General features: G+C 40.7%; 2 protein-coding genes across 9 annotated transcripts in view; one reads left to right on the forward strand and one right to left on the reverse strand.

Moving 5' to 3' along the window:
• Positions 1-27,589, reverse strand: SLU7 (SLU7 homolog, splicing factor). Of its 5 annotated transcripts, none has more exons than XM_061616750.1 (17): positions 27,452-27,589; positions 26,040-26,122; positions 23,032-23,205; positions 22,161-22,314; positions 21,735-21,815; positions 18,099-18,263; positions 13,997-14,065; positions 11,962-12,009; positions 10,731-10,862; positions 9,373-9,470; positions 8,345-8,412; positions 7,333-7,472; positions 6,307-6,468; positions 4,548-4,652; positions 4,378-4,449; positions 2,746-2,859; positions 1-1,695 (listed from the first exon to the last, which is right to left on the reverse strand). In XM_061616750.1, exons 3-17 carry the CDS (start codon positions 23,193-23,195, stop codon positions 1,516-1,518), a joined length of 1,752 nt encoding a protein of 583 aa, XP_061472734.1. In that variant the 5' UTR covers positions 23,196-23,205; positions 26,040-26,122; positions 27,452-27,589; the 3' UTR covers positions 1-1,515. The 5 variants fall into 5 exon arrangements, with proteins under 5 accessions (XP_061472734.1, XP_061472733.1, XP_061472735.1 ...); XM_061616749.1 differs by having other exon boundaries at positions 23,032-23,208; XM_061616751.1 differs by lacking the exon at positions 26,040-26,122.
• Positions 1-27,687, forward strand: part of PTTG1 (PTTG1 regulator of sister chromatid separation, securin) — a 294,965-nt gene that overhangs the window by 251,739 nt on the left and 15,539 nt on the right. Inside the window, exon 1 of one of the 4 annotated variants that reach the window (XM_061616758.1) lies at positions 10,468-10,471. The exons of the other annotated variants lie outside the window; for them this stretch is intronic. The gene's annotated coding sequence lies outside the window, so the exon portion shown is untranslated. Of the gene's footprint in view, positions 1-10,467; positions 10,472-27,687 lie in introns of those variants that run through there. 4 annotated transcript variants of the gene reach the window in all.

Genomic DNA, 27,687 nt, shown 5'->3' on the forward strand with positions numbered 1-27,687 from the left:
TGACATTATTAAAGAAGAATTTATCAGCAAGTTTGTTTAGAGCTTAACCAGCACTAGGGATTTCTTTTCCCCAATTACATTAATGCAACATGTAGGAAGATTGCCTTATCAGTTATTACATTGTGAATATTAAAACGCTACTGTTGTACTATTCTGAGCTTTGCACAGAAATGTCACAAGTATTTGATATAGTGCCACGACCGTCTACCTCCCTCCCCCTCTATGTGCATGGGTGTACATATATCTTCCAGTTGAAGATAAGACATCATACATCTGATGAAGTTGGCTGTAGTTCATGCAAGGCTACACTGCTATCATAAAGCCGGGGTGGGTGGGTGGGAAGGGAGGGCACACAAGGAGAATGAAGGTGGTTCATCCTACAGATCCAAAGCCTTACTGAGCTCTTGTTGACAGGGCAAGAGTTAGTATGAAGGAGCATTCGAGCCAGGCCCCAGACATGCCAAAAGAGGAAGATGGCATATGGTACATTATCTATCGCATGTCTTGAGTATCCAGCTCACCTGTAGCAAAAATAACATTGTATGTCACAGTTATTGCTGACAACTGTGAGCACAATCTAGTGCCTCCAGCATGTATGCACAGAATGTGGAATGGGGAAAGGGTTTGGGAATTTAGGAATTATTTTTGTGACTATGAGATTATGGATGTAGAGCAGTGGTTTCCACACCTTTCCCCCCACAAACCACTTGAAAATTGCTGCAGGACTTGGCAAACTACTTAATGATGTTGCTGCCTCTTGTAGCATTTGTAATGCTCTGTGCTAGATGCTGTATGATTTTAACTGTATTTTTACAGACATGCTGTGGACCACTGGTGATCCACAGACCACAGTTTAGGAACCCCCTGATGTAGAGCAACTAGATCATTCCCAAATTATTATAATTTGTTCTGAAAGAGAAATATAAGTGATAGAATATCTGACCCCCATTAAATGAGAACTCTTTAAACCACTGAAGATGTTTGGAATGCTAAATTCAATCCTGATGGAAAGCCTTCAATATCTGAACGTATAACTGGAAGAAAGATTTCAGAATAGTAGAATTCTATTAGCTTCTGATAAAATTTTCTCCATTCAATAGCTTTAGAACTTTTACATTCTATTGAGTTAAAGTCTCCATATAAGTTACAACACAATTCTGTATTTGCCAAGTAGAAACTACCAATCTCTTGCTGCCTTCACACAGTAAAAATAGTGACTACTACTATTTTCCCCCATGTGACACATGCAAAGTATGTGAATGAAGTGGGAGTAGCTTTTTTGAATTTATAAATCTACTTGGCACCATAAATTTGAGCAGCAAATGTAGAATACTCAGCTGGCTGACAAAAAAATATATTTACAAATGAAACAGCTGCTGTAAACTGTACACGGTCCTTTTTCAGGTGAAACACTGCCATACGTACACACACAATACAGAAAACTGCCAGACGTTTGGTTCACTTGGCGACCAAGTATAAAAACATATTGTGGGCTTGCAAGTTCCTTCCCTAAAATTACTGTCCCAGGAAAGAGGCCATAGGATCATCTGGTCGCTGCCGCTTCATTCGATAAGCCTCCATTTCCTCCTCTGTTGGTTCCCTGCTATCATACATGCTGTTATATGGCCTTTTTCTCTCATCTAGTTGCATGATTTCTTTCACATGAAGGAGACGGGCTTCTTCTGCATTTAGTGCCTGAAGTGAAGGAACACACAATCCACAATCATTTTGCAACAGAACCTGGAACCCCCAACATTAGTTTACAGAAGCCAGCAAAAAGGTAGAGAGATCCAAAACAGAGAGTGAGGCTTCATTAAATGCAGGGAGGAAAGGAGATGGAAAACGGAGGTGATCAGCATTAAGAAGGTCAAGCAGCCCACTGTAGGTTAGATTTAGCCCAAGAGATATGAACTGGTGGCTATTGGTCTATATGCCATCTCAAGTATTTGCCCACGAAACTATGACTAAAAACATTACTGGTTGTATCCAATACTTTCCACCTACTAAGAGAAGGAATCCATCATTGGAATTGGAGAGGGGGCAATCTCCTTTTCCCTTAGTAGTTCCCTCCCACTCCCTTTAAATCTGTGGCTGAAAATTACCCCCGTCCTGTTCTGCTGACTGATTTCTTCTGTCAACAGACAAAAAGCATTGCATACAATCCACCATGAAGTGATACACTCCCTTTCTGTCCCTGCAAGCTGCGTATGAGCAATGCTGCGTATGAGCAATGGAAAATTTTTGAACTAGTTTTGAACTGTTGGCTCCCCTTCTAAATTTATGCTCGTCTCTGGAGCCTCCAAACCCAACACCAACAGCTTATTTCACAATAGTACAAATGTACTGTTTGCTACTGTGTGAGAGAAGCTGTAGACTGTGGGAGTAAATATCAAACTGGCATTAGAGGAGGAATAGAACAGGATCCCTCTGACCTTCCTCTAAAGCAAGGGAACCATTAAAAAACAAAGCAGTAACTCTTGAATTCCTTGCTGCCAATGAGCTTTGGCAAAAAAGTGCAATTATTAACCCTACAAATCCAAAGCAGATCATTGGGGAGGGGGATGGAGGGCAATCAATCTACTCAGGTTTGGGTCAGTGGGGAAGGAAGCTACCATCTGCCTCAGGTGTTCTATCCCATCCTGAAATCTGTGTTCCACATTGCCCACATCCTTCAAGGGAGCAGTCTAAGTATCACTGATGTACAAGAGAAATGCAGTTGACAGATTATTCTTATTTCAAGCATACCTTTTTCAATTTTTCCTGTTTCATTCTGTCTTCTCCCTCACTATCAGAACTTGTACTTTTCTTATGCTTTTTCTTTTTCTTCTTCTTTTCCTCTTTTTGCTTCTCTTGGTGAATCTGTAGAGGGTGGGAAAGAGCAACAGTACTGAGCGTAGAGAAAAAGTGTGAAGTTGTGTGTACCCCAAGCTGCAGGCAATCTGGGAGCTGTTATGTGCACACAAGACTCCCATATACCTAGAGATTTCCTCATTTGCCACTGCTGGGGAGGACGACACACACCCCTACCATTATAACATGCAGGCAGCTCCTCTTGACAGAGTTTTATGCTAGCTGAAAGTTCCAAGGGTACAACCGCTTCTTTGCAGAGCTCTCAATAAGGTTAGCAGAAGGAAATAATGGGCCAAGCACAAGGGAGAAGCACTGTGATCAAATAAGAACCTGGCTGTCTCACCAAGCTAGTGGAATGTGTATTTAACATTCAATCTTTGCTACTATTAATGTAAGAATATAGAGTATCTGTGACTGTTGAAGAATGAAATGGTACATCTATGAAATATATGAGCTGGAATTTCTAATTTTGACTAACTACTATTATTTATTTATTATTTATTTATTTTATTAAGCTTATATACCGCCCAACTAGCAAACAGCTCTCTGGGCGGTGAACATAAAAACACATACAATAATAAAATTACAGGATCTAATACAACAAGTATATAAAAGTACACCATCTAAAATAAAATTACATTTACTCAAATTAACTTAGATTAAAATGCCTCAGAGAAGAGAAAGGTTTAAACCTGGCGCCGAAAGGATAATAGTGTCGGCGCCAGGCGTACCTCCTCGGGGAGACTATTCCAGAATTCGGGGGCCACCACTGAGAAGGCCCTAGATCTTGTTACTACCCTCCAGGCCTCACTATGGGTCGGGACCTGGAGGAGGGCCTTCGTAGTAGACCGTAGTGTACGAGCCGGTTCGTATCGGGAGAGGCGTTCCAGCAGATATTGTGGTCCCGTGCCATATAAGGCTTTATAGGTTAGTACCAACACTTTGAATCTGGCCCGGAAGCATATTGGAAGCCAGTGCAGGCGAGCCAGAACAGGTGTTATATGCTGAAACCGCTTGGTTCTTGTTAGCAGTCTAGCCGCCTAGATTGATCTTGCAGTTAAACACTTTACGTAAGTGGTGTGGACCCTCCGGCTACAAGCCAAATTAGGCCCAAAAGGGATGTAATTAGGTCTGTGAGGAAGTTTTCCCCAAGTCACACCCACTTGCCCCACATCACAGATAACATCAGGTATGGGGCAGATAAAGACACCAAAGTATGCTCCCAACTATTCTGTGACAAGCGGAGATTGCACATGGCACCATTTAAATTTGACACCAAATACAAGTTCCACTTAGGAGTTCTCAAAAGCAGGGATTGAATTCAAGGCAGTCTACAAATGGAAACATCTCACCTGACATCATGGTGATGGCAGGGAATAGATTCTGCCACCTGTCAGGATCTGGCCCATTGGTTAGATCCAAGTTCCCACCCCTGGCTCTACACACTAGAATAATCTCTCCTCCACTTGACAGACCAATATGCTTTTTTTTTTGGAGAGGGAAGTAGGCAAGAAAGAAGCAACTTACCTCTACTAGAGTTTTGGGTTTGGTTATATACTCTTCCACAGGCACTTCATTGGGCAATTCTTCATCAGCGTTCTATAGACAGAAGAAATAGGTGAGAGACTCACATTACAAAAGCATAAAATTATTAGTCTGGTTGTAAAAATCTAAAAGTGGAAATCTATAGTTCTTACAGCAATTTCTTTTCCAGCTTCTCCTGTGCAATATGAATACTTCACAAATGAGTAGCAGCATTTATATCCCCATTTGCCTTCTTTCCAGTAGGAACCCCAAATACACTGCAAGAAAAAAAAGAACGAACAATCAGTTGCTTTTATCACAGTCGCTATAAGTTTATAAAATTGTTCAGGGGAGAACAGTAGATCTTTGAGAAATATTACTTTCCCTAAAACATGAAATGTCAATCTTCTAAGGGGATTTACTCAACTTCTACTAAAGTAAAATTTTCAGCCTAAGGAGGAACTGTTGCACTCAGATTCTGTTTGTGGGCTTCCCATTGGCATCTGGTTGGTCACTGTGAGAGCAGGATGCTGAATTAGGGGCTGGAGCAACTCCCTATGAGAAAAGGTTATGGTATTGGCAAGAAAAGGCGGTGGGACATGACAGAGGTGTATACAATTATGCATGAGGTGGAGAAAGTGGATACGGAGAAGTTTTTTCCCCTCTCTCAAAATACAAGAACTTGGGGACATCCAGTGAATCTGAATGTTGGAAGCTTCAGGACAGACAAAATGAAGTTCTTTTTCACATAGTGCAGGAATTTTCACTCACAAGATGTAGTGGTGGCCACCAACTTGGATGGCTTTAAAAGAGGATTTAGATAAATTCATGGAAGGCAACAGTTTGAGAATTGCAGGCAGGGAGAGAGTACACTCTTGTAGGTGTCCTACAGGCATGTGGTTGATCACTATGAGACCAGGATGCTGGATTAGATGGGCCTTAGGCCTCATCCAGCCAGGCTTCTCTTGAGTTCTTATGGGCAGACAGTCGCACTCATTTCTCTGGGTAGATATTTTCTCATTTTTGATGTGAAAGAAAGAGTTCGTATCAAAAATTAAAGATTTAGGGAGCAATCCAATGGCACACCAGCAGATATGACAGGACCTTCTTTCTCTCCTCCTCCTGCTGTCCTCTTGTATTCCCCCAAACTGTTCCAAAGAATCCCCCAACTCTCTGAAACAGATTTAGGTGTATATTGGAGAAGAGTGGAAGGGGAAGCCCCATTTGCACAAGTAGAATGCCACAACTGGACATCATCTTTATAATTTCACCTTTTTTGCTATGTTCTACCAAAACGCCATATGCAGTCAGTATTAATAGGGAAAACTTCCAATATCTGGTCCTTAAACAACAAGCATGGAATAATCCAGCCAAAATCAAGCCTTTCTGAAGTCTCACTGATTTATTTGAATGAGAGAAATTTGATCACATCCAAAATGGGACATAAAAGTGCTCATTTGTGCTGAATTGTGCCCTTCACAGATTCACAATAACTTCAGACTTTGAAAACTGATTTTTTTAAGTTTCCAAGTCAAATATTTGCATGTTAAAACTATGAAGCTGGCTCTAGACTTCACCTTCTGCAAATGGAAGGCTCTTTCTGCCCATGACAGGCTTTTAATCCAGTGGAGAGATTGCATTAGTGGATGGAGGGAAGGTGACTTTTGCTGCTTCCACTTGCAGGAAAATAATTATAATAAGTAGTTTTTTTAATTAGCTCTTTTTACAACGAAGTAGTGGCTGTGTGAGCATAAAACAGCCCAACTCACAACACCTCTGAGTTGCACGTAGATCAAATTTTGGCTGCTTGCTGCTGAAGGGAAGCACAGCCCATAATAATGCTGAGCACTGGAACCCTTATTGAATAATATCAAGGGTAGTGCACTTGAATGGCCTTTCTTCACATTAAGGTTTCTTGTTCTTGATGCTTACTGTGTGATTGTTGATCATTACATCTTCCTCATATTTAGAACGAGCAACAGCCTTCTCCTGGCCTTTAATAACAGTTCCGTGTCTGGAATATTCCACGTAATCTTCTGTCTGAGCAAGTAGCAATTCAGGTGGTGGGGCATCCAGATGTTCTTGTCCTCCATACTACAAAAAATAAGATTTTGAAAAATAATATGAAAGGATTATCTACAGTTTAGCTATACAGTATTTTACTAACCAAGAATACCTTATTGTATAGTGCAGGAGGCTGCAAGCTGCTATGATGATGCTGTTTATGCTGTGCTCATTTTAAGAGTTCACATCCCTAGCATATTTATGGAATTTTCAAATTTCTACTCAGTAAAAAAATGCATTAAAATCTAGCAGTGTTTTTTTTAAAAAAAGCAGATGTACAGCAAGGTTAGCCTATAAATCCATTTCTACCTCAAAATCAGATTGGTTTTGGAACCTAGTAATTGACTCCTTCCCTTGTTGTGCGTTGGATTCTTTCCAAGTTTTTAAACTTTATGGACCAGTGTTACTAATGCTGATTCGGAGAAAAGTCAGATTAGATGGCATCCAGTTGTCTTTCAAACTTGTAATTCAATGAATTTTCAGGTTTGAAGGGACTCTATAGTGCTACATACAAATGCTTCTGTTACCTGATTTTTTAAAAATAACTACAATAGATTTTTTTAAAAGAATAGCCTCTAGGTGATGGAGTGGCTATTACTTACTTTAGCTTTGTCAGCCCACAAAAAATATTAGCTTGGAATTTTTTTTACTAGCCTACTGGGGGCTGGCAGAGGACAAATGCAGAGCTCCATTCCTCCTCCAGTAGCCTGCTACATTTCTATAGTGGGTGCAAAGAAGGGGGGCTTCTGGCAGCCTGCTTGGTTTCTATGTTAGGTGCAGAGGATGGACGGAGTGTTTCATTATTCCTCCACCAGCACACTCACTTCCCTGCATGTAAATATTCCTGGTTGCCTATGGCTACGAGGGCAGTGCTTAAATACAAGGCTGATTTACCTTCTCCAGGATGCTTTCTTTCTGCTGCTCCTTAAAATCTTCTTTTTTCACTTTGAAGGATTTGTACAAAAGTTCAAGTTTTGTAGGATCTGCCTGGAGATGAACTTCAGAGCCTTTTTCATAGGCCTCCCAAGCAAATACTTTTAAGAGATTAAGAAGAGGGATTGCTTGCAATAACAATATTTCTGATACAATGAATTTCAAGCCAACTATCGGTGTCTAAACAGGAGACCAAGATGTTATTTTTTTAAGAGATATGTGTGCGCGCACGCGCATGTGTGTGCAAACAAGGCAAAGAAGAGGTTCTCTCTTCTTTTACCCTTGTCTTCTACTCCTATGAATGATTCCCAATTCCCCAGAGCCTGTTCTAGGAACAGTTGCTATGAGTCTCTATGGGCTTCGCTCCACTGAGTTGGCTCTGAAGATAGCCACTGCTGTCTGCTGTTCATCTGCTCAAGCTGGAGCCCACTTGCTTTCAGCAGAGAAAAGCAGTGGAAAGAGAATTGGCTTGGAGGATCCACATTATCCTTCCAGTCTAATGATCTGAAGGGGAAATTGGGCTTGGAGGATGGATACATGGGTCACTGAAGCCCAATTCCCAACCCCCAATTTTATGTCCTATGCCGAAGGGAAATGCGTGGCAAGCAGCTGCTTCCTTTCAGTCTCCTTGCCCCAACTGGCTGAGAGCTCTGACGGCAGCATGCTGCTCTCCGCAGCCGGTGTTCCTCTGTCAGGTAGGTGGCTCTTGGCAGGGTTGTTTTATTTTTGAGGGGGAGGTGTGCATGTGGGGGCCTTTTAAAAATCCCAAGATATTCCTACATATTTTGGAGGATGTCTCCTGAACATCAATCCTCTTTTGCATGTGGTGGCCAGATGCAAAAAAGTGACATTCCCAAGAGGAAACTGAGTCTAGTTTCCCTCCCCAAAACAGCCACATTTAAAGCATGTTTAATTAGGAAGTAGTGGGTGGTACTATTAGTGACAACATTAGGCCAGCAGATTCTGTACTTACGCTGAGTTTGCGCCATAGAAATGGTAGCCCCAGTGTAACGAACAAAGTTGTCACCTGCATAACTGACCCTGGAACAAAATATAGCATTTGATATTTTAAGTAACCAGGATGCAACTATTACGTCAAAACATACACAGGATGTAAAACATACACAAGGAGAGGTTTCATTAATTTATTACTTTCTTATTTGTTAAGGCATAGCACTGGAATTCAGCACCACTTCACATGATGCATATAGAATGAAAGAAGCCATTCCCATGTATGCAAAGATGTGCAGATACCTTACCTGTTTAAGCAACGTGACTGGCTCCACCACAGATCTGTGAAATATAGGCTGCTTTTTGTATTTCTGAGGAGATTTGACTGTATGCATAATCTTGCCAGGCAATATGTTTGCAGTGACAGCAATAATTGATGAAATCATCCATTGTCAAAATGTAATATGAGAAATATTCAGATAAAAACCATGCACAAAAAAATGGCATGTCTTTCCTAAGCTGACACATGTTAAACGTCCACATATGTTATCATTGTTACCTGGGAGCTAAATGTTTTCAGGACAGGGAACACAGCTTTCAAAACATTAGACGTTATACAGCATCTGGGGTCCACACATACTGGTGACTTACAACCTCCATTTGTGCTCCACCATCAACCCTCTTCCCTCCTACTGCCAGCCCTCCAAGTGTGCCAGAGGTCTCAGAAGCAGAGATTTCTCTCACCAGCCTGGAACAGCACAACAGACTCCTCACCAAACTGCAGCTCCAAAAGAAATCCCTGCCTCTCCCTGAGAACTCTGGCCATATACAGAAGGCTTGAAAGAGATCCTCCAGAGCAAATCTGGGGGAGAGGGAAAGCGACGTCCATTCTGATGCCCTCTAAAAAATTAACAGTATCAAATCAGTAAAGAAAGCACTTCTTTTCATAAGTTCCACTGTTATGTACTGGGTCATTGGCAGTCAAATATTCAAGTTTGAAAGGACGCACAAGACATGCACATTATCAAAACAAGTTTGTTTCACACTTACTCATCTGGATTCTTTCCTGCATTGGCATATGGATTCTCTCTCATTGCTCTGGTTTTAGGATCATAGTAAGCAGAATTAGGATCTAGATTCCGTAAGTACTGAAAAGACACAAAAATACTGATTTGAAGTTCCGGTGCAGATAACACAGCCAAGCATCCCTTGGAGGCCTTTTTCTGATGACAGCCTATGCAGCTGTTTAACTTTCTTGATTAGTATACATAAATAAATAAATGTGCCGATACACCTATGCATCCTGCAAGTATCCTAAAAACATACCTCACTTAAAGCGAGGGTTCCCTTCAGAAATCGCTCTTTGTTTCCCTATAGGTCAGAAAATTTACTATATCCTGAAGGGAACTCGGCCACAGATGCTGGGATGTGCTTTGATCCCATCCCTCATCCTTTTGCCATCAGTGGTCCCCATCCACGTACTTTGAGAAAGCTGTGTCTCATGCTGCAAAAATGAAGGGCAGCTGCATGCTGTCTTCTGGCCTCTTAGAAAAGTCAACATGATTTATAACAACTATGGTTGTTCATTTAAGTAAAAAAAGAGAGCCATATGTGCAATTCTTTTATAACATTCCCATATAAAATACAGAGAAGCAGGATGATAGCGGTGTATGTGCAAGCATAATCCATATTGGTCTGGATGCAATTTTCATTCAATCCAGGCAGCAAAGAATGTGGCTAATTAAACCCATTAAGGAGAATAGTAAACATGGATTGCATCCAATGGTTTGCAAGTGGAAGCACAACCAATCTTTCCCTCCCTTCAGTCCCTGCACTCCCCAAAAAGCCTTTGCAGAACACTGGCAGGCCTCCTGAAGAGTATGAGTTGTATGAAGCAGAAGTAGAAGAGGGAGGGGAATTGCTTGAAGTTGAGCAGAAGAATTCTGCACCAGTGAAATTCTGCTTGTGCAAGGTTCCTCTGCCCAATTTCAGATAATTCCTCCTCCTTCTGCCACCCCACACAGCATGGCCCACACTATTCTGAATAGACTTTCTTTTTTTTGAGGGGAGGAAACAAAGACTGGATACAACTTGATTTCCTTAGTGTTCCAAGGACAAGTGCACAAGGACAAGTTTATTCGTTTCTTTCCAGTGGAGAGAAACCAAATCTCTTTTCTTTTTAAGTTAAATGCCTTTGTAAACACAAATTACCAGTGGATTTCTGCACCTTGCTAGCAATAAATGGTTTCAGCTAAGGATGGGAAAGTTTACAGAGATGATTGGTTGCACAAGTTAGTAATTAAAGCTTGATGAAGACAAGAAGGATGTTGTGAACCTTTCGTAATCCACTACTTGAACATGCAAGAGAGTAGCTATACCATCACAGTGCTTAATATGGATCTGCTTACTTTAGCAATATCCTCTCGAATACGCAAGTTTCGGACTGTAATACGCCTTTTGGAGTCAAAATTCTGTCCAGGCATATCAATGTCATCTGCATATTTGTCTTCATCTTCATCTTCACTGTTATGATCTCTTTCCTGAAAACACAGCAGGACATATTAAGGAAAAGAACAGTAGGTGAGAACTCATTACACAATTAATCTAAATGTGAGAGCTTTTATTTGAACATTTTTTTTCATTAATGGCAGACTGAGTTCAACTACCTAAGCCCTCTGAATAAAAATACAATTCTAGAAGAATTATAAATATTTTAATTTATTAGGATCTGAGTGAGATTAAGTTTGCCAAAGTCTATTTAGTCTTGCACGACATGTGACTTAGATCCAGAATTAGATGCTGAACATCTTTCCAGCTGGCCCATGCTACTTAAGTGGCAGAGAAAGCTAAAAGGGAAGCTTATTAATTCTGTCAACTCTGTGAAAAAAGGCATTTATTTTTTTTAAAAAATCTCCTTCTGTTCACAAATTGATTCTGATGTAGCAGAGGCATTTGCTTGGGATGGGGGAAAGAGATGATTTTTACCAATGCCTCCACAGATTTTGTGAGGCATTGATAAAAATCACTTCCCTGATTTCTGCTCAGGGGAACCTTCTGTTAGCTGAATTCTGCTGCTAGCAAGTAGAGAGCAAATTATTCCCCAAACATGACATACCAATGGTGTGGAATCTCTGGCCCACAGGCATAATCATGCACATTAGACCTCCCCATTTGGCCTATGATAAGGTTTGGCTCACACAATGCCCATCTGTCCTTCACCTAATGTTGTATGTCAGGCACAGGACAGGTAAAACTATGGTGCAAAATTCAAAAGGGAGAAATCAGGAGCTCCTGAGTCTTCCTTTCCAAATGTTGCTTAAATTTGGCACCTTTTTCTGTTGTCCTGCACAGCGACAGAAAAAAGGCACCAAATTCAAAGAGTCAAATTTAAGCTGGAAAGGAAGAATTGGGAACATACTTGCAGTACACTCCTGATTCTTTCTTTACAGGCGTGGGTTTAATTTTGAATCACCCAACGTCATACCAATCAAAGTGGCACATGAAGGGTGGTTCAGTTCTGGATCTGGCCCTCCTGCTGGATCCAAGTCCCCTGCTTCTTGTGGTATCCCAAGCCCTTTTCCATGAAAAACCAATTCCCTCCCCCCTGCATTGTGTGACTTTTTTGAAATGTTCCTTAACTGTTTGTGAATTTGGTTCCTCTTCTCCCCATCGATGTCGCGGGGAGTTCTGCAGTAAATAAAAGCAGCATTAGCACAGCATACAAAAGTACATAAGCAATGTTGTGGGAAGAAATGAAGAAGCTGCTTGAGAAGAAGCAAAAGGAACAGCTTAAAGAAAAAGATACCCACTGTAAACAAACTAATAAGCCATTTTAACTGTGCCAGATATTCCAAAGAAAGAGAGCCTGTGATTAACAATTTCTGTTCCAAGTTTGTGTTTTCAACAGTAATATTTGAATTAAACTTTCCTATCTGTTTAAATGCCCTCCACAACTAAGTTCTGAGATTTTCCATAGTTTTAGGAAAATATTCATATTAACAGATGAGTGATGATAAAGGTACAAGTTCTAATGAGACAGCTGATAATGTAATTCACTCCTAATGCTAATTTTAAAAAATAATTGTTTGCAGGGAAATAAAGGGTAGAATCAAATGACAGTAAATTCCCTTTCCTCCCTGTGACTTACAGTCAAATCATGGTGGGACCCCAGTGCAGAGGATCTAATATGTAATGGTCTACATGATTATTGAAGAACACAAATGCCGCCCTGGGCTCCTGCTGGGAGGAAAGGCAGGATATAAATCAAATAATAAATAAATAAAACAAGTTAAAAAACAAAAAATCCAGCTAGTTAATTTTTTTTTAGAGGGACCACAGTGTAGTATTAGAGCACTTGCTTTTCATGCAGAAGCTCCAAGGGTCAAACCCTGGCATCTCCAGTTAGATTCAGGTAGAAGGTAATGAGAACAATCTCAGAATGAGGCCCTGGAGCAGCCTTTCCCAACCAGTGTGCCTCCAGATGTTGTTGGACCACAATTCCCATCTTTCTTGACCATTGGCAATGCTGGCTGAGGCTGATGGGAGTTGTGGTCCAACAACATCTGGAGGCACACTGGGTGGGAAAGGCTGCCCTGGAGAGTGATTGCCAGTCAGTTAGACAAGATGAGGCTAGATGGGAAAATAGTTTGACCTGGTATAAGGCAGCTGCTTACGTTCAAGGGTGCAAAAATCTAGCTGTGGAGCCTGTCACATGCTGGATTTCCTTAGACAGTCTAGCACCTATTCACACAGGTAGTCAGCTTCCTCCATACAATCCCCCCCCCTAAAGACCACCCCTAGGTACAGACATCACCTGGAGGAGTGCACTATATAAATCAAAGCTTCAGATACAGAAACAGATTAGTTTTTGAGAATATGGGCACTTTTTGAAGATGGCACAGTTATAGAAATGGCAGCTCCAGTTCATAGAATACGTTTCTCTACATGATGCCAGTACCCAAGGAAGATTGTCACCAGTGCAAACCAGCCTTATTCTTCTAAGGGGAACAACCCAGATGTTTCAATTAACCCTTAGTTCATAGGGTTCAAATGTAAGGAATGAAGACAAATCCTGAAAAAACCTGCAACTTTCAGCATAAAGAAGACTTTATAGTCATGAGGCTCACCAATTATTCAAATAATGCATATTTCAACAGTAACCACTGGGTTCTGGTTTCATACCTTCACGCTTCCCAATTGTGTGTGGTCTGGTCTTTGTATATGTATTTGTACTGACATTCCATTTTGAACAGTAGGTGTTCTGATGAAGCTCTGTTTTGTAATTTTTGTATTTTTTTAAATTCAAAAGAATTTTAAAAAGAACGTAAGATTGAGCTTCCTCGATAAAAGTACATTTCAAAGAAAGAAAATATCGCCCTATCCTGAAATGGCTCTGGATCCTGTTCATGGGAAGCTTCAACATTAAAAGCTGAGTTTATACTGCCACCTAGTGAAGAAATTCAGTGTCTTCTGAAAAATAGAAGGCAAACCCAGCTGCGTAACCGTTCCTGTTAGTTGGTTAATAGCAAAAGCTTTTGCTTACATCTTCTTTAAGCTTTATCCAGTGCTTATTTGTGGCATGAACACCCTTTAATAGTTGTGAAAGGTTATATGAGACACTCATCGCTTTTGTGGAAAAATTTCAAGGTAAAGATTATGTTTTCAGTTCACTTACCACCTGCTCTGTCAGTTTTCCTGAGGCCAGCTCCTCCTGCAGCTTCTGTGCTTTCAGTGTGCGTTTCGCCTATTAAAAATAAAGCAGGATTATTATTCACACTGAACGAAAGGTTTCCACAAGAATCTCATTCATCATGCAAATATCCATCTTGCTTGATTAAAATTAAATCCATCTAGTTTGATCGGTACTAAAATTTAGTATGAATAATCCAAAGTTATCAAGCATTAACACACATAATTTCTTGTCTCCTTGAGGGCATGTTTCATTAGACAGTGGGATGTGTCCACCACTATGTGAGTGGAGTTTTGCTTACACAAGAGGGCTTCCCTTTCTCTCCTTCACTTGTGCCCCCCTCCCCTCCCCATTTATTCCAGAGGGTCTGGAGAGGTTTTGAGGGTGCGTGGAGGGCTGCAGGGGAGGGGAAGTTCCATTGCATAAGCATAATAGCAGCATTGGCTTCAACTCAGTGTTTGAAAGCTACTCTTCCCTTCTATCATTAACTCTGTTGAGACTTACAGACTTTTCAGCCACCTCAGCTTCTTAACACAGTCAGCAAGTGAGACAATAGCAAATATAGCTGACAAATACAAGAGCAGCTACAGATCACAAGAGAAATAAATACGTACGTATTATGCAAGATTTGCATGCCTCTTCCCTTGCTTTTTCTATTCGCAACTGCTGGAAAGTATTTGTTAAAATCCTAGCTGACATCTGAAAGCAATTAGATCCTAAGGCTAGGTACAGTCATGATGCTGGGTCTCAACAAACCATGGCTTGTAAATGGGCAAAACTCCCATGTGAAATGGTTGGAACCTCAGGCCTGGGGGCAAACATAGCCCTCCAGGCCTCTCTATCTGGCCCACGCAACTCTTCCCAAGCAGCACCCCTCAAATGACCCTGTTCTATGCCCTCAAGTGATGTCAGCTGTCCTTGGACTGTAATAATGCTTCCTACTCACCTGGATGGAGTGTGTGTACGGGCATGTACAGAAGCCTCTGACTTTGCATAGCTGGAAAGTAGCACACTGCACATGGTAGAAGTCACACCTCCTGCTCTGCCTACTTTTACCTCTGGCTCTACCCTACCACTGGCATGTAGTCTCCTGAAAGTTGCCCATGAGGTAATGCAGCCCTTGGGTTGAAAAAGGTTCACTATCCCTGATGTAGACAATACTCAGCTAGATGGATCAATGATCTGACTTGGTACAAGACAGATTTCCAAATATATCTAGAGATATTTAAGTTAGTGTCCAAGTTAGTTGTACTCTAGATACCAAAACTCACCTATTTTTGCATCAACACATACCTTTACTTCCTAATGAGTCTGCCAGTATCTATGAAGGAACCCCACATGTTGGCAAGTAAAAAGTTCCTAAGAGTATTTTTCCATGGCAGAGTTATAAGGCCAAGTAGCTCACAAGGCTGGAGTGGACGTGCACTCCTCAAGGACACGTTGCCAGGACAACCAGCTGTCTTATCAGTATATAGCTGGAAACTGAAACTGGCAGAGTGTGGGGGTCGAGGAGTTTGTTAGTAGAGAGAAAGAGCTTGTAAATGTATCCTGAAACTTTTCATGTCAGTAAAAGTGACTCTTAAAACCTGTCTTGTCTGGCTGAGTGATTCAACTGGGATCTAGCCTGTCACTATTCTGTTCTGCATTCTGGGCATCTGCTTGTGCCTGATCCAACATCCAACAAGTGGTAGCAGAGGATGGTTTCGATGCGCAGACGGATGTCCGAAGAAAAGCCAAAAGAGGAGTAAAGAGGACAAGCGTGTGAAGAGACGGCGAAACCGAAAGCTGAGCTGAAAGCTGTGAGAGAGCCGTGGGAATAACTGACTGAAGGACGGAGGTGAGAAGCTCTAAATTACAAAGGCGGTGAACTGTGAAAAGTGAAAGTATGTCTGTTACGTTATCGGCCGGGATTCCCTTGGAAAGGCTGACAGGGAAAAATTATGGCAGTTGGAAACAGAGAATGCAAGCGTTTCTAGTGAAAGAAGGCGTTTGGCAAGCCATCGCAGATGACCCATCCGCCGTGGTGCCAATTCCAGCGGATTGGAGAAGGCTGGATGAGAGGGCAAAGGCGTTAATTGTTCTTGCTATTGATGATTCTCAATTACTGCACGTGCGTGATGCAGTAACAGCTAAGGAAACCTGGGAAACTTTAAGAAATATTCATGTGAAAAAGACTGCTAGTAGTAAAATATATCTTGCCAGAAGATTATATCAGATGCGCTTATCTGGAGATACAACCATGTCAGAGCACTTATTGGAGATGAATAGACTATTTGCTGAGTTGACAGAACGTGACGTTGAACATTCTCAAATGCAAAAAGTTTATATTGTGTTATCAAGTCTGGATTCAAGTTATGATGCTCTGGTGAGTTCGATGGAAGCGATGAATGACGCAAACCTGACCATGGACTATATTGAAGGAAAACTTTTACAAGAATTTCAAAGAAGGCAAGAAATGGCAAAGCAGGAAAGGACTGAGTCTAAACACAACGTGGAAAAGCAGAACAACAAAGCAGCGGAGGAGAGACTGTATGGACAAAAGGCATGTTATTTTTGTGGTTCCAGGCAACATCTTCAAAAGAATTGTGAAGCAAGAAGAAGAGAAAGAGGAAGAAAACCATGTGTACAGGTGATCTATGCTAGTAAGAATAAGCAATGTATTAACAATAAGCAGGGAAATAAATGTAATGATGTATGGGGCTACAAACAGCATAATCAAAGATAAATCAATGTTTCATACATTTCGTGACCTAGAGGATTATGTGATAATGGCTGATGGATCTAAGAAACTGATCAAAGGTAGGGGTACAGTGAAATTAGCAGGTTTCAATACCATTATGACAGATGTGCTGTTTATTCCTGACATTGAATGCAACATTATGGCTGTGTCAAAACTTAATGGAATGGGGTTCAATGTGTTGTTTCAAAGGGGCTCATGTCAAGTCATGAAAGGGAACAAAATATTCATGAAAGGGATAGTAAAGAACTCATTGTTCTACCTACACTTGAAACAAACAAATCATGTGCTTATGTGTGCCAATGAGAAACCCCACAATAATTGTGTACATTTATGGCACAGAAAATTGGGACATATAGGATATCAAAATGTGGTGAAAGCAACTGAAAATAGTAAAGATGTGACATTAAGAAATTGTGGTAAATATGTAGCCTGTAACGTGTGTCAGCAAACCAAAGCAATTGTGTCAGCAAGAAACACTGAAGCCAAGCCTAGTACAAATGCACCCACAGTACATGACAGAGAAACAGGGTAAAAGAATACCTGGGTAAAAGTGAGAAGCAAATGTTGAGACGTTCTGGAAGGGCAAATGTGAGTGTGCTGCCTGACAGATTTAGGATTGCCACAGTAAAGGGGATTGAAGCACAAACACACAGGGAAATGGATGCTGACACATTATACTTGGAGTGTGTAAAACCCAAAGAGATAAACTGATGATGTTTGTAAAACCTCTGAAAAATAAAGGAACAAAGAAATGTAGAAGTACACTGAACTGAACATGTAAACTGAAAAAAAAGATGATGTATCATGTGGAAGAAAATGATATAAGTAAATGCAGAAATGAATGTAATAAAAATAATGAAACAGAACTGATGTTAATGTAAACAGGATAATATATCATGCAAGAAATGTAAATGTAATGACAAATGGAAGCAAAAATGTGAACAAATGTAAAAGGTGCTGCTTATGGAAAAATAGGTGGGGGGTGTTGGCAAGTAAAAAGTTCCTAAGAGTATTTTTCCATGGCAGAGTTACAAGGCCAAGTAGCTCACAAGGCTGGAGTGGTCGTGCACTCCTCAAGGACACGTTGCCAGGACAACCAGCTGTCTTATCAGTATATAGCTGGAAACTGAAACTGGCAGAGTGTGGGGGTCGAGGAGTTTGTTAGTAGAGAGAAAGAGCTTGTAAATGTATCCTGAAACTTTTCATGTCAGTAAAAGTGACTCTTAAAACCTATGTCTTGTCTGGCTGAGTGATTCAACTGGGATCTAGCCTGTCACTATTCTGTTCTGCATTCTGGGCATCTGCTTGTGCCCGATCCAACATCCAACACCACATACACACACTTACTAAATCAACCTTGGCATATTCTTCGACAATCTTCATGTGCTCCTCTGGATTGTAGCCATTCCAACGGTCTCTTTTTCCATCATAGTCAAACATCAGCTGTGGTTGCATGTGCTCATCTGGTGCAATGTTAGTTCCTGTGAATTTTGCTCCAACTTTTCTAGGTCTCTGCAGGGAAGAAAATAGATCACAGCTGCTGCTTTATCCCTGCCCTTTGGGAAAGGAATCAACCACATTATTATTATTCATGTTTTATAGCAGAGCGCTTAGAGAAATGACACATACCACGGTCAGCCACCACATCGTACAAATAAATGTCTGTACTTAGTCCTTCTTTCCCACTCTTTTACATCTGCGCCAAAGCCAGTAGTGTAGTGGGAAATTCAGAAGTACAGAGTCCCTTCATGATAGCCACACATCCCCTCACAGCCATATGCCTTCTAAGATTATACAACCTATCCAGACAGCAGTGTTATTCTGGTTCTATTCCACTTTAACTGCCAGAACTTTCCCCAAAGCTTTCTGGGAACTATAGTTCTGTGATTTCTACAGGAGATTTCTCAGCACCTCACCAAACCAGAATTCTTTGGGGAAATGCAAACGATCCACACATAATTATTCACCTCACAATCTCCTTCCATACTTTCCCCGGCACAGAGAGAAACACAGGCAGACAGGCAAGAAACCCCACCCCCGAACAGTGAGTTGAGGAGGAACACTTGCTAAGTGCTTTTTCTCTTCTTTTATGAAGGGTGTTTCTGAAATGTTTCCTTCTAGCTTTGGGCTGGAACAAAGCACATAACTGCCCCGCCACTTTTTGCTGCTAGGTTGGAAATTGGGTTCCTTGTTAAACAACAAAGAGTCAGAGTTCAGCTATGCTGCTGCCATCTCCCCACCCCACCCCATGCGCACAGACATCCCTACCTCCTAGGGCTGTTGCAAAGATAACATCGGCAAGGGGAAGAACTGTGTAAGCTGCACTGAGCTCCTTCCTCCCTTGCTTTCTATGCTTGCCTTCTCCCTCAACAGACTTCCCTAGGAGCCAAAAAGCATGAAAGGGGAGGTGTGTGGTTTTCTCTCAGTGGCTGACTCACCCCCTTCCACTCTGTCTCCAATCAGCATGAAAGGAAGCATGTTGCTAGCAAGCCAAGTGAAAAGAGTGTTCTCGGTGGCTATTGGCTAATATACTCCCTTTTATGCTGATGAGCTCAAAGGAGATATAGGGCTCTAGCTGCCAAAAAGCAACCCTTTGACCTGGAGTGCCCTGGCAGGACTATACCACTGGTCAAAGCCAATTCTTTGATCAGCTATGTGTTGCTGCTTTCCATGCTGGAGTAATGTGATTACGTCTACTACAGGAAGCACTACTGGTCCTTTATCATGCCAGAACCTGGAAGCTATGTCCGTTCCAGGAGGCCTTAACCACACAGAAGCAGCCTCACACTCTATCATGTGAAAAATGCTTCAGTTTGCTTATGTCAAAGTCTACCACAGGAACACAAATATTCTTGCTACTGAGAAAGCACAGTACACCTCAGCATTGAGCCATTCCATAAGGTACTATTTGAGCCATCATTTAACAAAATATTTGGTCTTTGCATGAGTTCACGCAACTCTGCTGACTGCCACGTATGAATCAAGCTCCTCTTAATATGAAGAAGTCACAGAAAGGTAGTACTCCAAAGTCGAGTTCATCAGATTAGACATTCCTGCATACACCTCTATAGGTTGTATCCAGTGCTGCTCTTCGGCTCATGAAGCAGACTTCCATTTGCATTACTCCCCTTCTCTCCCGGGTAACCCTCAGCATACCCTCAACATCTGTTGCAGAGGGTTGGAGAGGATTGGGGATTTGAGGGGCACAGGAGAGTCTTGTTCATGCAGTGTTGGATGCAACTCTTTGTTTTTCACATTAAACCTGAAATCCAACCCAGATACACTTTCCTGCTCTATCTTCCCAACAATCTTCCTAGGTAAGAAGAATAGATGCATGTGTTGGTGTTCCCATCACATGATTAAATTAGTATATTTGGGTTTTATGTTTTAAGGAACCAATTAAAAATGTGGGAAATCTGAAGCTAATGAAGACAAGCAACAACATAACTCTCCCTAAGATTATTTTAAATTCATAATATTCACATAACTTAAGTTACATTCAGAATTGCTTCAGACTGACATGTGTGACACCAGAAAGGAGTTTTGGCAGCTCATTTGAGTACTTTGAAGATACTATATAATTAATAGCATTTGCATCTGTGTGCAAGGTATCAGGCAGAGCTCCACAGTTCTGTTTGCCCCAGTGAGTATTCTACCGTCCTGGGGCAGGTGTGATGTGACTAGTCCCATTCTTTTTCCCAGCCCTAGAGCTGGAGAAGGGGACAGGCACCAGTGTGCAGTTGCCTTGAACTCTGGAAGCACCTGGAGCTATTCAGAAGCACAATGCAACAACAGGGACAAACCCTAACCCCTCTCCAGTTTCAAGCTGGAGAGGAAGGTTAGAGTTTGACATTTTGGTATTGTACTTCAGAGGCATGTAGGGGATTACTGACACCAGGACATAGGTATCAAACATTTATCATTTCCTTTTGACAGCATGAGCACAATCGCTAATGTTTACAAACAGCAGTAAGTGGACATCTCAAGCAGAGACCCTATACACTTACTTGGCAGTAAACACCACTAAATTCAATTGAGCCTTACTGACAGTTGCCACTTGAAATCCTAGCTGCTTGCATATATTAGTTTTAATTAGATTGATTAAATCTGCTTCATTTGCAAATAAAGAAAAAACAAGGAAAAAAGCTCTGTTTTTAGATAAATTCAGGTACCATCAAAAGAGCCATTTTCTCATGTAGAATGGCACCTGTGGATTTGTAGGCAATTATAAAAGTGGTGGGATCCAATTTTAGTTAGAAAATGTGATCCCAATTTAGTAAAACTAAGCAAACACTGTGGTCCTAGTTTTAAAAGCATTCAAAGAATTGGGTTGTACAAATAGCATCATTTAACCAGGATAGCCTTGTTGGTATGTAATTAACATTCAGGACAAACATATTGCTACAAGCCTACCCATTGTTTTCCTAAAGGAAAAAAAAAGTACATGTATCGAAGTTCATACATTTTAAACTGCCAAAGGACCACTTTTAGAAAAGGTCCAAACTGCAGTGCATGCAAGGGATTTTTGGCACCCAAAACTTCTAGTACTATTAAATATAAATTATTAAGGCTATACTTTTATACACACATGCCTGGAAGCATATCCCACAAAACTCAATGGGGTTTACTTCTGAGTAGACATGCGCAGGATTGCATTTTCATTCATCAGAACATGAAAAACCAGTAAGCTGTAAGCTTAACCACTTGTGGATTCCATTTGCTTCTGGTTTTGCAAGCCTTTAAGTACACATTCTCCCAAGTGAAACGGTGTCCTGATTTCTAATCCTCCTCCTAGTAAATATGGTCTTTTCCACATTAACCTCAACAGCTTTCAAATAAAATACAAAACCTAAATGACAGATAGGCCATCCCATTTTCTTTGAAGAATCAATTTAAGTCATGTTTTCCTGTCATTATGTTTCCAAGATTCACAGTTAATTCTGTCCAGTTTAAACTAAGCAAACAACAAAAACTAATGTTTACCTCCAGGCAATCTTTCTTCTTGTGTGTCAATGCACCACAGTTCTCACAGGCACCTTTGCGGTATTTAGTTGCAACAGCGTTCTGAACAAAAAAAACACATGAAAACTTTATATCAACAGCACCTAACCTCAGTCAGAATATAGTTGGCTACATTTGACTCCACAAGAAACAGCAGTACAGTCCAATTGCATTCAATGTAATTATCTGAAATGATAATTGCAGGTAATCTCATCCTTAGCTTAAAATGTACTCCTGACAAGCCATCTGGTTTAAAACTGTCCTACAAATTTGGTTTTCAGGAAGATGGCAAAATGTCATTGAACTCAATCTTTTGAATGGCAGTAGTAAGAGAAAAGCATGGGAAACCGATTAGGGTTTTTCATATTCTAGTATGTCAACATTCCCACCATATGCTTGGTGACCTACCTCTTTGACTCCTCGCTTATACCACTCCCCTAGTAAGGTAAATTCTTCTTGCTTCTCTGGCTGAGGTCTCTGATGCTTTAGTGTAGGCCTTTTTGAAGGATCTATATACCATGGCACTGAGGAAATGTATTGAGGAATATGAGGGTTGATATCTCTGTAATAAACAGAAAAATAAACACATGTAACTGCAAGTAAACCCCATTCAACATAATGGGAATAACTTCTGGATAAATATGATTGTGTAAGGGTTGCATTGTTAAATAAGTAACTGCTGTAGTTATCTACAAGGGCAAAGAAGGTGCTTTAAAAAGAAATGCTGTGAATCCGTTGGTGATGGATAAGATGGATTTCATGTCACAAGGGATCCCATATTGAACTCAATAAAGCTTACTTCTAAGTAGAAATCTAATAAAAAGAATGAAACACCTATTTTTATTCTTACATTTATAGCCCACCTCATTTCTGTCATGGATCCCAAGGCAGTGTACATGTGGTTCCCCAAGGGTCACCCATCCAGAAACTGACTAGACCTAGACCTGCCTAGCTTCAGGAAGGTGCTGGCTTCATGTGCCTTCCCACCATACCCATGGACCCTAGAACTGTTCTACTAATATAGGAAAACAGTATCTTTTCAGTACATTAGGTAATAGCATCTGAATTTACAATATCTATTTCAATTCTATGCCCTTATGAGGGAGTAAGTTTCACTGAGCTCAATAGATGCAATAAATAAATAATAAATAGGGACATGTCTAACTAAATAACATTATTAAGCCATAAAAGGTTAAGTGTGAGCATTTGAAGGAAACAAGAGGAAGCTGTTGGCAGAGATGAAGGAAAGATTGTGCCTAGAGTGATGCACAAGACTTACTTTCCCTCTTCATCTACTTCCGCTGGTGCATTGCCCAGTTTTCTCTGTTCTTCCAGTTCTTTTTTCTTCCTCCAGTCCTCCCTGGTCATCTTCTTAGGCTCTTCTAAGCCATTTGACCCTCCAGGAGGGTTAGTAGCTATTGTTTCCATACTGCCAGATTCCATATTTGTTTTCCTACTAACAAGGACACAGATATGTTAACCATAAAACTAGATTAAGCTGTTGAATAAATGTCCTTATGAACCATCTCTAAAATTGTTAACTAGCCAACATTTTGCACCTATTTCCCCCTTGCATTAGTGTCCTTGTAGCAGCTGGGATCAGGCCACAGCCATCATGCTACAAGATGAGCTATCATATGAAGGATATATACCATGGTACTGAGGAATATGAGGGTTGATGTCTCTGTTATAAACAGAAAAACTCCACAATGACAGATGGGACAAGACAGAAGAAACAGCAGCTAGTTGTTTGGGATTAGTGAGATAGAGAGCTTGTCCATTGTGAAAGGAGGAAATGACTTCATTACCAAGGTTCCAAAACCCTAAGGTGTAAAGATAGTACCATAATATAACTGCATCCTGTTCAACATTGTCCTAACTGGAATCTACCTAAGTTAAGTGTCAGGCTGTTGTTGTTTAGATTGGTTAGGAACTTGTTATCCAAAAGTCACCAAGCAATTTACAACATTGTTAAAGACACATATTAATAAGTTGTACGACAACAACAACAACAACCCCCCCCACTAACAGCCATGGGAAGCATTAGCAGCACACTAACAAACAATATCAACTTAGTCTATGAAACACTTGGGGAAAAAGATAAGTCTTTGGGCACTGAACAGATGTCAATGAAGGCAGCAGGTGGACTACACTGCGGAGCCACCACTGTAAAGGCCTTTTCCCTTATCACTACTCTCCAAGCTTCCCTCAGTCGGGGAACCTTGGAAGGGTCTCAGAAGAAAATCTAAGGATCTGGGTCCGTTCTTATCAGAACAGGTGTTCCAGAAAATATTGAGGTGCTGAGCCATAAAGAGCTTTATAGGTCAAATCCAGCACTTTGAATTGGGCTTGGAAGCATATAGGCAGCCAGTGTAATTGGGACACAATTGGCGTTATATGATGTGTTTGCTTTGAACCTGTCAATAATCAGGCAATAGCATTTTGCACTAACTGAAGCTTCCAAACCATTTTCAAAGGCAGTCCCATATAAAGCATATTACAACAATCCAAGGCTGAGGTACCAGAGCATAGATTATCCCTGCCCAGATTGGATTTAGTTGGACCATCAGGCTATGCTAATGGAAGGCACTCCACACCACCAAGGCCATCTGAGCCTCAAGTGACAAGAATGGATCCAGGAGAATCCCCAAGCTACATTATGAAACCTTCACACACACCCTGCCAAATGTTAAACTGTTACCAGTGGAGTGATAAGCCTCCTCCTATATGTTTATAGATGTTAGACAAACACTAAAACAAAAGCTACCCTATCAATACTTTGGGTTATAAACCTACAAACTGTTCTCCCCACTTCTTTGACAGGCTCAGTAAAAGATCCCTAGCAGACTCCACCAGCTGCAGTTAACCACCAATGATTAAATGTTTATGAACTATTCTGAGTAAATTAGCTTCATTAGTCATAGGGGAATGTAACTGTGTTCATGTGGGCTTTTAGTCAGCCACTCTCATTCAACCCTCTCAGTGATAACAGTTTGATGAGAACACACCAGCTGTATATCTGTTTAGGTATAACAAAAGAACATTTATTTGATCTAAACAACAGTAAGCTAAGAAATAACTTTCAATATGGTAATCAAAACTGTGTGTTTAACAGAGTGGGAGTATAGAACACATGCTTACTATACAGAAGGTCCCAGCTTTAATCCCTGACATCTGCAATTACAAGAATTTCAAGAAGCAAGGCCAGAAAAGACCTCAGCCTCAAGCCTTACAGAGCACCGGCCAGTTACAGAGTCACTGTCCTGTTTCTTTACAGGATCACAGAAATGTAATTGCATTTTGATCTGGTCTTTTGCTCTCAATTCTTCTGTATTTTGATTGTGTGATTCTACTGTAGTTAGAATATAGATATACTACTTAAGAACAGAGGTTTTCTGAGCAGTTTACAGGTAAAAATTAAGACTATAAAGTATAAAATCTAAAATAGCAGCAGAATAAAAACAGAGAAACACACATCTGTTTTAACTATAATGTAAACTACCTTGGAGACTCTTGTAGTCAGAAGGTGGGATACACATTTTATTTGTTAGATACCTCATAAAATGAGCTCTTCAGACCTCATACAAAATCAATTAACATAATAATACAATAAAAATCCAAAATTAATCTTAAAAATCCAACCCAGCATAAAAAACAGCACACAAAATGGCAAACACAATACAGTACAAGCTAAACATAACCAACAGATACAGGACCACCAACATATCACAGCAACCAAAATCACAAGCTTTTAAAAGGCCTTGGAAACAAAAAAGTCTGTGCCCTGGTGCTGAAAGGACAACAATGTGGGTACCAGGGTGAGCTTCTCTAAGGAGAGTCTTCCACAGCCTTGAGGCTTAGCCGTGGTGGAGAAACCATAAAAAAGATCCTCTCTCTCAGAGGTCAACAGAAATGAAACTACAAGTGGTATTTTCAACATCTTGGCCACATACCTAAGAATGTATTTATTCAGTGTTTAAACTGTTAAAATGAGCAAGTCATTTTTATGATCATCCTGTGTTGTTTTAATTGTATTTTGTAAATTTTATTGTACATCACCCTGATATTTTGTATGAGGCATGTGCTATATATATCTATATATATATCTATATATATATATATTTAAAAGCTCAAGAAACAGTTCTTCATTTGACTAGCCTTTGTTTATAAGTAAATATGGCTTTCTGAACAAAAGCAGTGGCTTACTTGCTTTAAAAACATTCCCTGAAATATCAGAAACATCTCTGCCTTGGCATACAGGTCCAGAATTCCAGTGACTCTCCTCACCTTTGCGGACAATACTATAGAGTAGGGGTAGCTCCCACTGAACACCAAAGTCAGGATCATTCAGACCATGATATTCCCGATTTCTATGGATGTGAAAGTTGGACAGCGAAAAAAGCGGATAAGAGAAAAACCAACATTTGAAATGTGCTGTTGGAGGAGAGCTTTGAGCATACCATGGACCATGAAAAAGACAAATAATTGGGTGTTAGAACAAATTAAACCAGAACTACTACTAAAAGCTAAAATGATGAAACTGAGGTTATCATCACATGAGAAGACCTGATTCACTAGAAAAGACAATAGTGCTGGGAAAAACAGCAGGAAGTAGAAAAAGAGGAAGGCCAAACAAGAGACGGATTGATTCCATAAAGGAAGCCACAGCCCTGAACTTACAAGATCTGAACAGGGTGGTTCATGACAGATGCTCTTGGAGGTCATTGATTCATAGGGTGGCCATAAATCGTTATCGACTTGAAGGCACATAGCAACAACAACAAAGCTTGGTGGGGGGTTGAGATGAGATGAGGGAATTACAAGCAGCACTGCTTTTCTCAGGGGATGTCACTTCAGAAAAGGATAAATATGAATTTCAAAACACAACCAACAAGACCATAGGTTAAACATATTTCTATACCAGTGTGTTTCCATGCCCAATTTAAAGTGCTGAGATTAACCTGTCAGGTCTTAACCCATGTGGGACCAGATTACCTAAAGGACCTGTGTTTATATGGCCCTGCCCGTAACATAAGATGTGTTTTACTCATGTGCCTGCCAATGAAATCACTTTACACTGGCAAGCACACAAGACAGGCCCTTCTATGTAGCAGTTCCAGAGGTATGGAACTCTCTTACAGTTAACATTCACTCGGCTCCTTCAGTTTTGACATTAAAGAAAGCCTAAAAGAAAGAAAGAAAACCCTTCTCTTTACTATTGTCTTTCCTTGAGAGATAGATTAGGTGGTCTAATTCAGTTTCTCTTATGCGTGCATTTGTTTGCATCCCCTCACTGTTTCATCTTCTGCCTGATGCCCTACTGTGCTCATTTCTTTTCGCACATTGCTTTGTTGAGGTTTAGCCTTGAAAGGTGACAAATATTTATTTTTATTTATTTATTTAATTAAGTTGTATCCCGCCCTTCCTCCCAGCAGTTGAAATGAATAAGCAAACCGCCAAAGGAGATTATGAAAAGGGTCTAATAGCAATTTATTACTCCGGGATACTCTGAAATCCAAAGTAAACATAAAGGGTCCCTGAATGCAAGCCTATAGGTTGACATAATCCAGATTACGTACTCCACGTAAATAAACATAATTTTCAGAAAATTAGAGCGAACACTTGCAACTCCATGATAAAATAAACTCCCCCATCTCGGATAACACTCACAGGTAGCCACGAAAGCGCCCCAAACTTACCAAAGTGTCAACTTCTACGCCACCAGTTTCCTGACACTAAGCAGGCCTCACTTCCGCTTCTCTTCTGCTTCCCATAATACAGCGCGCGGCTCTGTCATCTTCTTAAAGGGGCACCGCTCAGTTTCCAAAGGACGCTCTGCGACTTGTTTTGCCGCTGCTTTCTGTTCGCCGCAGAACTCCCTCATATTTTCAGGTTCCACGCTGTGCACCCTTTAGACTCTAGTGTATTAACTGAC

Source organism: Rhineura floridana, chromosome 3, assembly GCF_030035675.1.
Source record: "Rhineura floridana isolate rRhiFlo1 chromosome 3, rRhiFlo1.hap2, whole genome shotgun sequence".
Taxonomy (NCBI): Eukaryota; Metazoa; Chordata; class Lepidosauria; order Squamata; family Rhineuridae; genus Rhineura; species Rhineura floridana.

What these genes read in the sequence shown, in the direction of transcription:
- SLU7 (XM_061616751.1), bottom strand. Translation starts at nt 23,195, where the DNA reads ATGGAATCTGGCAGTATGGAAACAATAGCTACTAACCCTCCTGGAGGG. An exon ending in AAGAAAGCATCCTGGAGAAG is followed by an intron (nt 6,469 to 7,332) that starts GTAAATCAGCCT and finishes TATTTTTTGTAG; the next exon opens with TATGGAGGACAAGAACATCT. An exon ending in AACAGGAAAAATTGAAAAAG is followed by an intron (nt 1,696 to 2,745) that starts GTATGCTTGAAA and finishes CCTTCACTTCAG; the next exon opens with GCACTAAATGCAGAAGAAGC.